The sequence below is a fragment of the Trichoderma virens genome (assembly GCF_000170995.1).
Source record: "Trichoderma virens Gv29-8 chromosome Unknown TRIVIscaffold_24, whole genome shotgun sequence".
Taxonomy (NCBI): Eukaryota; Fungi; Ascomycota; class Sordariomycetes; order Hypocreales; family Hypocreaceae; genus Trichoderma; species Trichoderma virens.
This window is the reverse complement of record NW_014013725.1, coordinates 1-11,680: the sequence shown is the minus strand read 5'-3', so window position 1 is coordinate 11,680 and position 11,680 is coordinate 1. Positions and strand designations below refer to the sequence as shown.

The 11,680-nt window shown below is 40.3% G+C and overlaps 2 protein-coding genes across 2 annotated transcripts; one reads left to right on the top strand and one right to left on the bottom strand.

The window, feature by feature from the left end:
- Window positions 1-2,215: 2,215 nt before the first annotated feature.
- On the bottom strand, window positions 2,216-4,127 carry TRIVIDRAFT_230744 (uncharacterized protein; the record flags this gene model as incomplete). The annotated part of the gene is made up of 5 exons (XM_014100817.1): window positions 2,216-3,051; window positions 3,103-3,271; window positions 3,322-3,483; window positions 3,568-3,834; window positions 3,891-4,127. The coding sequence occupies 5 exons, from the start codon at window positions 4,125-4,127 to the stop codon at window positions 2,345-2,347; spliced, it is 1,542 nt and encodes a 513-aa protein (XP_013956292.1).
- Window positions 4,128-4,692: 565 nt separating this feature from the next.
- On the top strand, window positions 4,693-8,391 carry TRIVIDRAFT_230743 (uncharacterized protein; the record flags this gene model as incomplete). Its single annotated transcript, XM_014100816.1, has 6 exons — window positions 4,693-4,945; window positions 4,999-5,164; window positions 5,214-5,422; window positions 6,080-6,261; window positions 7,427-7,942; window positions 8,008-8,391. The coding sequence occupies 6 exons, from the start codon at window positions 4,693-4,695 to the stop codon at window positions 8,389-8,391; spliced, it is 1,710 nt and encodes a 569-aa protein (XP_013956291.1).
- Between the last annotated feature and the right edge of the window lie 3,289 nt (window positions 8,392-11,680).

Genomic DNA, 11,680 nt, shown 5'->3' with positions numbered 1-11,680 from the left:
GCAATATTTTAAAATTTTACAGTATAATCTAAATATTTCCCTTTTTAATATATAGTAACTAAAGTATTTTTTATTATTTAGTTTTTATTAATATCTTTAAATACCTTTTTTAATTTAGAAATATATTTACTATAATTATTAAAAATTTCTTAAATTTATTTTTTAGCTCCTTTAACTAAGCTTTTTAAATAGTTATTTAAAATAAATCTAAACTATTTTAAAGCAGTCCTTTTTAAGCGTAAAAAGGTAAAACAGACTTTTTTTTTATCTATATTAAAAATATTTTTATAGTTTTTAAAATAAACTTTAAATTAAATTAAATATAAATAAAGTTCTTTAATATCTTTTTTAAACACTAGGGGTAATTAACGTTTAATAAGAATTCCAATGTTAACTATTTTAAGTTTTTCTTTATTAAGTTTATTAACTAAAACTTAATTAAGTTAATATATATTTTAAATAAGTGCAGAGAGTTCTTTATTTTTAAATATAGAGATATTAAATAGATCTTTTATAATAATATTTTTTTTATTATTAACTATAAATATATTAAAATCGGTAGTTTTAATAACTAAACTAAATTTAAGTATAGTAGTTTCTTTTACTTAAAAGATAGTTAGTATTTTTTTAAATAAAAGTTATTAACGTATAACGTTTTAATCTTTATTTTTAATATAGGGTAAAGGTTCCTAAAGTAATAAACTTAAGTTATAGGTTTATATTAATAAAAAAGACAGGGAGTAGCTTTTAAGCAGTTATAATTATAAATATATAAAAGCAAAATAAAAAATATAATTTATATTTAATTTTAATACTTTATTAACAACTAGCTATTTAATTATCTAAATAAAAGTAATAAATAAAACTTATATATCCAGTCGTTCCTTTTAAATTATATATAAATTACAGTATTCTTAAATTATAATAGATTACAGTAGTAATCTATCAAAGGTATTATATATAAGCGATCCCATCTTAATTAGTTAATCGGTCTAGGACTTATTCTAGGGTATATACTTTCCTAGCTTTATAAAAGGTTAGGTCGTAATATATATATTACTAAAATTAATATTAATTTTTATTAATTTAACATTAATTAATATATTAGTTTTATATTTATTTAAAAATATTTAATTAATAAGTTTATTATTATAATTATAAAAGTTAAATTATAATATTTTATTTTTATAATTAATTTTAATATTTAAACTTTAAAATTTAATTAATTAGTTTTTTATTTTTTATTTTTTATTAATCTAAAGTAATTATTTAAATAAAAATTATTAATATATAATAAACTAAGTTTTATAAATTAATATAAATTAATTATTCCTAAAGGATAAACTTATAAATTTTAAGTTTATATTTATAATAAATTAATTTTATAATTTTATATAAATTAACTATTTTTAAAAAATAAACCTTTAGGTTTTTAATATATATTAATAAAGTAATTAAATTAATTATAAATATTACTTTATTAATATTATATAGTTAATAAAATAATAATTTAATTTAATTTAATTACTATATCAATAATTAACTATTTAAACTGTTTAAGTAAATATAAAAATATAAATTTATATATTTACTTAGTTAAGTTAAATTATTACTTAAGTTTAACAATCCCTTTATAAACCATTTTAGGAGTTTAATAATTTATATATAAATTATTAAATTATTTTAATAATTGAATAATATATTTTTAATTAATTAATTAACTTATTATTTATTTAATACTGTTTACTTAAGAAATTTATTATTATAGCTATAAAATAAATAAAGTTTTTAACTTAAATTTATAATTTAATATATTATAGTCTAGTAAATAATTAATTATTATAAAGTTTAATTTTAAATATCCTAAGAAAATAAACATTTAGTTTTATTATTAACTATATATTACTTAAAAAGATAAATAGCAATAATTAACTTTTAATTCCTTAATTAACTTACTTTAGTTATATAACGTAAATAATAGCTAAAGTATAATTATTACAATTTTAATTAATAATTATTTAAACAGCTTAAATAGTTTAATTAAACATATCTTAAGCTTTATATCTTTATGTAAACTATATTGTAATATTTAATTATTATAAATATTATTTAAATATAATCTGCGTTATTTACAGTTAATAAAAGCTTTATTAATAAGGAAAGCAAAATTTAATTAATTTAAAGTTATTTTACACTTATAAAAGTATTAAATTATAATATTAATTTATAATTTATATTAAAGTATATATAAAATTAAGTTATAATAAGTTTATAATTTATTATAACCTTTTATAAATAAAGTAATTAATAATAGTTAATTTTTTTAGTACTAACCCAAATTCCGCTACTTAGTCTCAACTACCCTTCCTACTATATCTATCACAACATTCATAATACTCATAGTTCTCTGGTACTCCGTATCCAGGTTGATACTCGCCTGCACCAGATTGTTCAATCTGTCCTGTATGAGGGTTTGGCTGTAGATTGGGTTATCCAGATACTGCAAGTCGCCCCCTAGCATCTTAACCGCCCTTTCTAATTCTTTATCTCCCATACATGTAATGGGCTGTCGCATTACCTGCACAATGTAAACCAATGCCAGGATGGCCTGGGTCTGACGGAGAGACACAAGGACTCCTTCCAGGGCGACCCGGCCGTCACTAGCCCTATTCTTAGCATCACCAAGCGCGACAAGCGCTTTGCTCTTCTCCCGGTACTGATAAATTGTGCTAAGCCCTGAAGTAGCAGTACCTCCCACCCCGACAATCTGGCCTGAGACAGCAATACCATTCGGCGTGAGGTTTTGGGCTAGTGTAGTGGTGAGAAGGTCGGCGAGCTCTGGGTTCCAAAAAGCCAGGGCGGCAATTACTGTGAACCCGAGCGTAGCGATCCCTGCGCGGTAGAAGTTTTTTTCATGATGGCTGGCTCTTTCGTTCCACTTGCCGATTTCTTCGTCATTGAAGCTCACAATGGCTTGTTCGTACTCGGAGAGATGAATTGTAGCCTGGCGCAGGTCAAGTATCGTTCTGACGATGCCCTGATTCGTGAGGCCTGATGGATATGTTAGCCTTGGCTATGAAGGCTCAGAATTTAGGGACTTACCCTCTCCGCTTGATAATTTTTCGAGTCTGGGTTTTAACCCGCCGGCGAGTTCGCGGAGCTTCTCAAATGAGGTTGATGCATTGCCCAAGAGAACGAGGGGCCCGCTACTAGTGGGTGTGTTCTCAGATGTGCTGTTCTTAGATGCGCCGTCCTCATCCGTGTTCTCCACCTTGGCCCGAATATTAGTACCGTGGCCAGGCATGTAAACGAGCCACTCACGTTGTCGAGCATATCATTCAACCAGGGCAGTTTGGACGAAAGCTGACTCAAAGTTTCCTTGGAAGTAGCGAGAAAATCTGTTCCCTCTGGGATCTTTGCGCCCTGGGAAGCCATGTAGGCGAAGATCAACGACCCTAATATAGGGAGAGAGTTGACCCCTGCCTGCAATCTGCTTCACGTCAGTGGCTAGCCCGCCTAGGATAGAATCCATGCTCACATCTTCATTATGGTGTCCTCCTGGCGGACCACTGCGGGCTTGATAAACCGTTCGAGCCGAAGCTCCAGCGGAATAAAGAAGAAGCTATGTGCATACTTCATCTTGATGTGCATTTCTGTCATCTCTTCACCGTTGGCAACTGCGTAGATATTCATCGCGTGAGGTGGGCTTTGTATTTTAGAGACGAAGTAATCGTATACAATCGGTGGAGCGAACTTCTTGAAGACATCACGAACCCCAGACTCGGGATTCCCCTGGGGGTTGTTGTACGTGGCGACGACGTGTATAAAGTCGACCTTCCAAGTCAGCATCCCTGAAGTAGTGCATTTGACTAAAGCGTAAATGAACCCACCTCCACCGGAACGTAGTCATCTCGAATCGAGATACCATCGGGTTCGACCACCTCAGCCGGGTGAGGAATCCAGTGGTTGCAGTCCCCGAGAGCCTCGGGGGAGAACAGACGGGCAAGCCCGTCGTTGAACTCGGGGCATCGTCCCCGCTCGCTGTAGTGCCAAACCTGCAGACGGACAGTGACCCGTAGATCCTGCCTGGAATCGTACCCGAGATCTGTCGGGGCGTTGGCCTCCATTGCTGGCGGTGTGAACGAAGCACAGGGCAGAGTCAGGCCAGACTTCGCAGGAGGTTGGGTTCCGTAATCTGGAGGGAAACAACAGGAGCTTACGGCTCAATAAGAGACCGGGACGCGGGATTTATCAATTCTAACCCAGGGAAATCAGGCTCTCGGAAAGGGGCGCCAAAGAGACAAGGCAAAGCGGCAACTGATACTGCCAGAAACCGCCTCGTTGGGGGCCGGCCGGGAACATGGCCACTTCCAACGAATGACGTGTCTCAGCGCAACTACATTGAGAGGGGAATTTGTCATAATGTGCAACCTTGGCATGCACTTTGCGACATGAGCTGAACACAGTACTTTGTCTTGGTTGTTGTCTACGATTACAGGGGGCATAACCAACCAGCCAATCAGGGCAGATGGTGGCCTGCTGACACAATCTGGCCTCAGGCAGACAATCTTTGTCTTCTGTTGGTCGGACAGGGCCTTGAGAAGAGTTAACTCAGCCGCACCCAGAAAATATCAGGCTATGGCCGCATCTTCCAACTAAATCTCCATAGCCATCAACACCAGAGGGGGCAGGATGGATCAGAACAGTTACGCAGCGGACGAGAGTACCGCTCTCTCTAGCTCTCGCCAGCAAACAGTCGGAGCCAGAGGGACCTCGGGTGTGCCGTCCTGGAACGCAGTCTCGGCGAACCAGAGCGGCTGCGATATCTTTGAGCTGTTTGAGGTTTACAGGCGATCGGCAAACCGCTACCTAAACCAGTATTTTGAGTGCCTGGATCGCCTTCCAGCCTCTAGTACTGAGCTCAACGCGCATAGCCGGTCGCAAGGTACGTTTCTCCAGGATACCTGGGCTTCGGATGCTTGACTAACTGACTCTCAGAAGTCTCCACCCGCGAGGGCTCCGAAGCAGAGAGGAATGTCTGGCTCTTGAAGATTTCGCATGACAGCGCGGTGCGGGACCTGACAGTGCTGGACGAGATCCTTGACAAGGCCAAGGAACAAGAGAGGCCTCCAGAGAGAACCGTCTCTCCAGGCGTAGCCGCATGGTAAGGTTTCTTCAAGCCTTGTGGCCTCTCTAGCTGATACCAAGCCTAGGACGTTTGCGTGCTCCATTCTTGCCTTTACGGTGCCGCATAAAGTATCATCTGCTATTTTCAAAGTCGGTGCACTTGCTGGCGCTCTACTCTTCACATTTCGCCTGATTCGGAAATCGCCGCGGGTGAGCAAGCTGGGCCCTGTTCAGCACAAGATCCAAGGGCTGATCCGGTCGTTTGAGGAGGGGACGATGCGGCACCGGGATCGGGGTGAGGTCTTGGTCTCACCGTTAGACTCGATCACGAGGCGCTAGGCTCTGCTTTTGGCAGACCGGCGAGGGGTTAGATACCTTTGTTTTGTTCTTTGCTTGTCGAGCCGTTGCTTTCAAGGACCTCAATGAGCTCTCCGGCGCCGATGAACGCTCTTGAACACGTTGGCTCCGGAGACCTCGGGGTGAATGCTGAAGTTACTGTTCATGCTTCGTTAATTCTGCGCCGATGCTGACGAACCTATCTCACGTAGTAGTGTTCGCTGCTGTGTTCCCTGCATTCTGAGCGGTATTTGGACTTGATGTATCATAGAACCTTTAAAAAATAATTTCTTTCATTCACTCACCTTGACGAAACACGGTAATCTGACAGCCGACTCGACATGGTGTCCAATGACGCAGCGGTATAGGCCCAGATTTTCTTAAAAGCAGAACTGGTGTGGCTTTCTTCCAGTGCCTGCAGCTAATTGGAAGTGTATCTACATGCTGGTGATCTTCCGACTGAGCTCCTTCACCAAAGCTCACAAGTGGGCCTCTTAACAGGGCAGTCAAAAGCCTTTCTAAACTCGGCCGAGCTGTGTAGCGTGTACATGATCCGCGCATCATTGGAGCTATGCGTGTCCGTCAGCAACTGGTGTCGCTTTCCCATTTCTCCCAGGCTGCGAAGCCCGAAACTACGCCACCGGCGTCGGCGATGTTCTCGCCGAGGGTCTGGACCTGAGTTCCGTTCGGCGCCGTGATCGTGAAGTTGCTATACTGCTCGATGAAGCACGCAGACTCATTGCTGAAGGCCTCAAGGGAGCTTTCGTCCCATCTGTTCGTCATGTTGCCGCTCGCATCGTAAGCTTGATTACAAGGCCATCCACCGATCCATGGTGATGCATGCTAAGTCATCCCCCACCTTGGCAATCGGCCGAAAATCCTTCTGTGACGGCCGCCGACTTCCCTTGCTTGCTATTTCGGTTTACAGCCGTGCCGCTGTCGATGTTACAAAGAAAGGTGCCATGTTTAGACATTTTATCGAGCAATTGACCAGTCGGTTAAAGTCTCGCCTACGTTCACACCAGATTATTGGTTGCTAAGGCCAATTCGGGCGGGCGGCCTGTTGGTCTGCAGTAAGCAATAATGAGCCAAAATCCACCCTGCAATGGTCCACCTGCGATCGGGTACAGTTCACCGTACCGCTCTGTGTTTGAGAGGGCTTCTAGGCTAACCGTCTCACCAGCATTTAAGCCGCTGAGAATCTTCGTATCGTCACTTAGCTGCCGGTTTCCTCTTCTTATCAAACCGACACCAAGGCGCTGCACAGACGTTTCGTCGGGCTTTGGGAGGTGTGACAGCCATGACTGTCTACGCGCCGTGGCTGGCGCCAAGTTAGCGTAATGTCTCAAGGCTGAACAATCCTCGGCGGGACTGCGAGTCCAATTGGAGAAGCACGTCGTGCAGCTATACGAGAAACTTCTCTCGTATCAGGTGAAGAGCGCCTGCTTTTACCACCGCAACTGGGCTGCCGTGGCCTTGAGGGACGTGTTCCAACTAGATGACTGGGTTGGACAGCTCAGCGAGATCAAGGAAGCCGAGGCTGCCGTGCAAAGAGACATGGAACAACACAATACCGAAGAGAGCAAGGCACAATTTTAGAAACTCACCGAAACCGCAACTGCTCTAGAGGAGAATCTCCAAGAACATCCATTCAGCCATCCAGGACCAGACACGGCAGCAGGAGAAGAGATACCAGGACGACAGGGACAACCAATGCCTGAAAGACCTGCGCGAGACTGACCCTCGCGACGACAAGACGCGCATCGAAGCTACAAAAGACGGCCTGCTCAGGGGCTCATACCGCTGGATCCTCGACCATGACGACTTCTAGCGATGGCGCAACGATCTACAGAGCCAGCTGCTCTGGATCAAAGGCGACCCTGGCAAGGGCATGACCATGCTGCTATGCGGCATCATCGACGAGCTGGAGAAGGAAAATCGCCTGTCCTAATTCTTCTGCCAGGCCACTGAGGCAAGACTGAGTAACACGGCGGCTGTGTTGCGTAGTCTGATATATCTGCTCGTCGTCCAGCAGCCGTCGCTCATCTCGCATGTTCGGGAGAAGCACGACTATGCGGGTAAGCAGCTTTTCGAGGACGGGAACGCCTGGGAAGCCTTATCCAAGATCCTTGCAGCCATGCTCAATGACCCGATTTTGGACGGTGTTATCCTGGTTGTTGATGCCCTCGATAAGTGCGAGCTAAGGCGCGAACAACTTCTAGATTTTATCATGAAACCGTCTCGCGTCAAGTGGATCGTGTCTAATCGCAACTGGCAGGATATTAAGGAGAAACTCGGCCGTACAAAGCAGAAGGTCAGGCTTCAGCTTGAGCTGAACCAAGACTCCATCTCCAAGGCTGTCGACAAATACATTGGACGCAAGGTGGAGGAGCTGGCAGGCCTCAAGAACTACGACAAGGAAACAAGGGACGCTGTTAAGTACCACTTAACCTCCGATGCCGACGGCACCTTTCTCTGGGTGCCTTGGTCTGTCAAGAGCTTTCAAATCCCAAGGGGGTCCGAAAAACGCATACGCTCTCCAAGTTGAAGTCATTTCCACCGGGATTTGATCTCCTCTACAAGCGAATGATGGAACAAATGTCTAATTCGGATGATGCGGACATTTGCAAGGAGATACTGGCTATTGCTTCGGTCGTATACCGACCTATCACCCGCAAGGAATTAAAGGTTCTTATTGAGTCGCTCGAGGGGGACGACTACAATGACCTGCCAGAAATCATCAACGCTTGCGGTTCTTTCTTGACTCTTCGAGAAGGTTTCATCTACTTTGTGCATCAATTAGCCAAGGATTTCCTACTCAGCAAAGCGTTAGACCAAATTCCACCTTTAGGCGCCGCGCACCAGCACCATGCCATCTTCTTGAGGGTCGTTGGGGTCGAACAAAATTTATATTGGAATGGACAATGACGTTCTTGCCTTCTAGACCAAACGAGAACTGTCTGGCATCGGGAGTCATGTGCTCTATAGTTCCTTCACATTGGAAAACATCGGCCATTCTGTGGATGGAGTTTTCGTTTGGTTAATACTTTATTTTTGAGATAGAGGCTGGTGGTTGCAGATAGATACATCTTGCTTGTTGGAAGGCTCCTATTTTCTAGGTCCCGGGCTCTTATTTCGGTCGCGAGCGGAGGCTGGCTCGGCATCGAATGTACCCACAAACCCCGATGGCCGATTGTGGCCTTCGGGTTCTTGCATAACATGCTTGGAATACCTTTTATTCACCTATGAAGGCGCGGTTCTTCTCCATATGTCGACTGTGATGCTGTCTTATTGCTGAGGCCATAACCAAGTAGGAATAAACCAACCAACCGTGCCCATTCAGCTGTGACATCAAAGACTTCAGCTATGCCTAGGAGCCTCCGTTGTGAGAATCTTCTAGCGTACAAGTACCTGCATCAGACCTTCCTGGGACGGAGCGGTTTATGGGAGTATTTAGTACACCCATCGATATCCTATTGGGCTCAACGAAATAGCATCTACTATGAGTATCCGGCTACGGACTACAGTCACATGTGTAGAACTGAGGCATACGCCCTCCAGATCACCCGACTAACAACTACAAGCAATTGTGCACGAATATGACCTGGAATATCAAGAAACATTGTGTTTTGCAGCACACATTGGCTCAGTTAAGGCACATCCCACCCGTCCCAAAGGCCCCCGACCCAGAAGAGCATGATATCAAGTTCTCCCACGATCCTTGAGCTTCGTACAGTGGTGCACTTGCAGACCCGAGACACCTCGTTCCGAGAAACGTTGAGCAAAACGCCGACGAATTTCTGCCCACCTAAGCTGCTCCACTTCCTTCAGCTGTATGAAGAAGTTATCTTCATCACCTGTATACTTTGCCCGCCTTGCTAGAGCTCGCTTGGTTTGTTTTTTTTGTCGTGGCCGAGCGGATTGAATCTGGGATCACACTGGTGGCTTCGGAATGATTTGTACAAAGGGTCCATTCAAACTGCAATTGAAATGTCGTCTTGTCGCCCTCAGTGATGCGCTTTAGTAGGACGTCTCTGAGAGGCCATTCCTCGAATCGACGGAGAACCGTGCCATCCTCGGAAGGGACTGGTCTTGCTTGTGATGGTGTTGGACTCTCTATGCTGTATGCAGGCGTTTGACGCCCTCTCAGTAACTATGCGGTACATATTGTCGATTGACTTCGGGGAGAGCTTCGAATACTGGCGGGGTTGCTGTGGACTGAGGTGTGACGAGATCGAGATACCCTGCGACGCTTATGACCATACTGTTCATCATCGGAATCATCTCCAGAGCTGAGTCCCTCGGTTGTTGAGGACAGAGGGCAGCAGTCCCCGTCATGCACACGCCGCGGATCGTCGAGGCCATCCTAACTGCCATAGCCTTCAGTGTCTGCGCCATTGTCCTCCCCCCGCGCAACTGCATGCGCATGTGGGGATATGTGACGAGAACGGCGTGGGGACGGCAATTGTGGAGACGCCTGGGCCCCAAACGGCGATCCGGGTCCACCATCCGCAGCCTCAGACTCAGCCTCGCAGGACCCGCAGTTTGTTAATTGTTCCCGATGCGGTTCGGGAGATATCCTTGCTGCCAGGGATGAATTGCGGGCCCAAGGGTGGCATCGTCGGGAGACGTGCCCGCACACACTTCGCTGTGTAATAGCGCGTAGGCCATCTCTCCAGGAGTGGCAGCGGCAGTGCTGTGGGTGGTCGCTGAAGGGGACTCAGGAGAGCTCTGCCCTCCACGACAGGAACCTTCGTCCTAGAGGGCATCGATCGTCGTGATGCCCGGCTCGCTAGCAAGCCTGGTGATAAGCTGTTGTCAGTCCGACACAACCAGATATGGCTGGCTTTCGGGGCTGGCAGGCGAGAGGTCAAGGCTAGCATCTATACAAGCCGAAAATCCGCCAGCTGACGAGGGATTCGACTGGCTAAGAGGTTGCTGATTCAGTTCTGGATCAGCGGTGGGGTCAATGCCTGGGTCGCCTTCTATCCGGGCCGGAGATACTGCTGGTGTAGTATCCGTACCAACGCCGGCCTCTGACCCAGGTGGACACTGTTTGGTGCTTACAGTATCTTCACAGCGGCTGTCAGGTCTTACATCAGGCAAAAACAAGCGCGCAAGGAACTTACCTGACTGGCTCGTGATGGTAGTCGTTGTTGTATATATGTTAAAATATATGTTAATTAGCTTTAATTACTACTAATTATATAGTTAATATAACCTCTTTACTTATGCTTAGTAATTAAATTAACCCCTATATACTTAAGTATTAATAATTTTTATATTAATACTTTTATTTTTAATATTTTTATTTAATAATATAAAAAATTACTTTTATTACTTTTATATTTTTTTAATAAAATAGATATATATATTTTAAAATTAACTTTTATTAACTTTAATATTATTATAATTATTTAAAACTATTTAAATTAATTAAAAATATAATTTTATTTTTTTTTTAATTTTTTTATTAATATATTTTATATTAATAAATTTTTTTAATTTTAAAGTTTTATAAAATTTAAAAAAAAAAAAATATTTTTTAAATAAATTAATTAATTTATTTATTATTATTTAATTTATAAAAATATTTTTTATTTTTTATTTTTTTTATTTTTTTATAAATATAATAATATTAAATTTTTTATAAATATAATTATTTTTTAATTATTATAAAAAATAATTATTATATTTAATAATAATTTTATTATATTTTTTTTAAAAATAAATATATAATTTATTTAAAAGCTTTTATAATTAAATTACTTTTTTTATTATATTTATTTAAATTATATATTTAATTTTATATTTTAATAAAATAATAATTATTTATTTTTTTAAAAATTAATTATTTTTTTTATTTTTTATATTAAATATATAATTAAAATATTATACTTTAATAAATTTATAATTATAATATAAAGTTTATAAAATATATATTATAAATAAACTTTAATATATATAATTAATTAAAATAATATTTATTTTATAAAATTAAATATTAATAAATAATTATTTAATTAAAAATTATTTATTTTTAAAAAATAAATTAAAATAAATATTATATTATATATATTATTTAATATATTTATTTAAAATAGTTAAATAATTAATTATAAATTATAATATTTAAACTAAATTTACTTAATATTTTTTATTAATTAATAATATTATTAGTTATATTACTTAAATATTTAATTTAATTTATTTATTA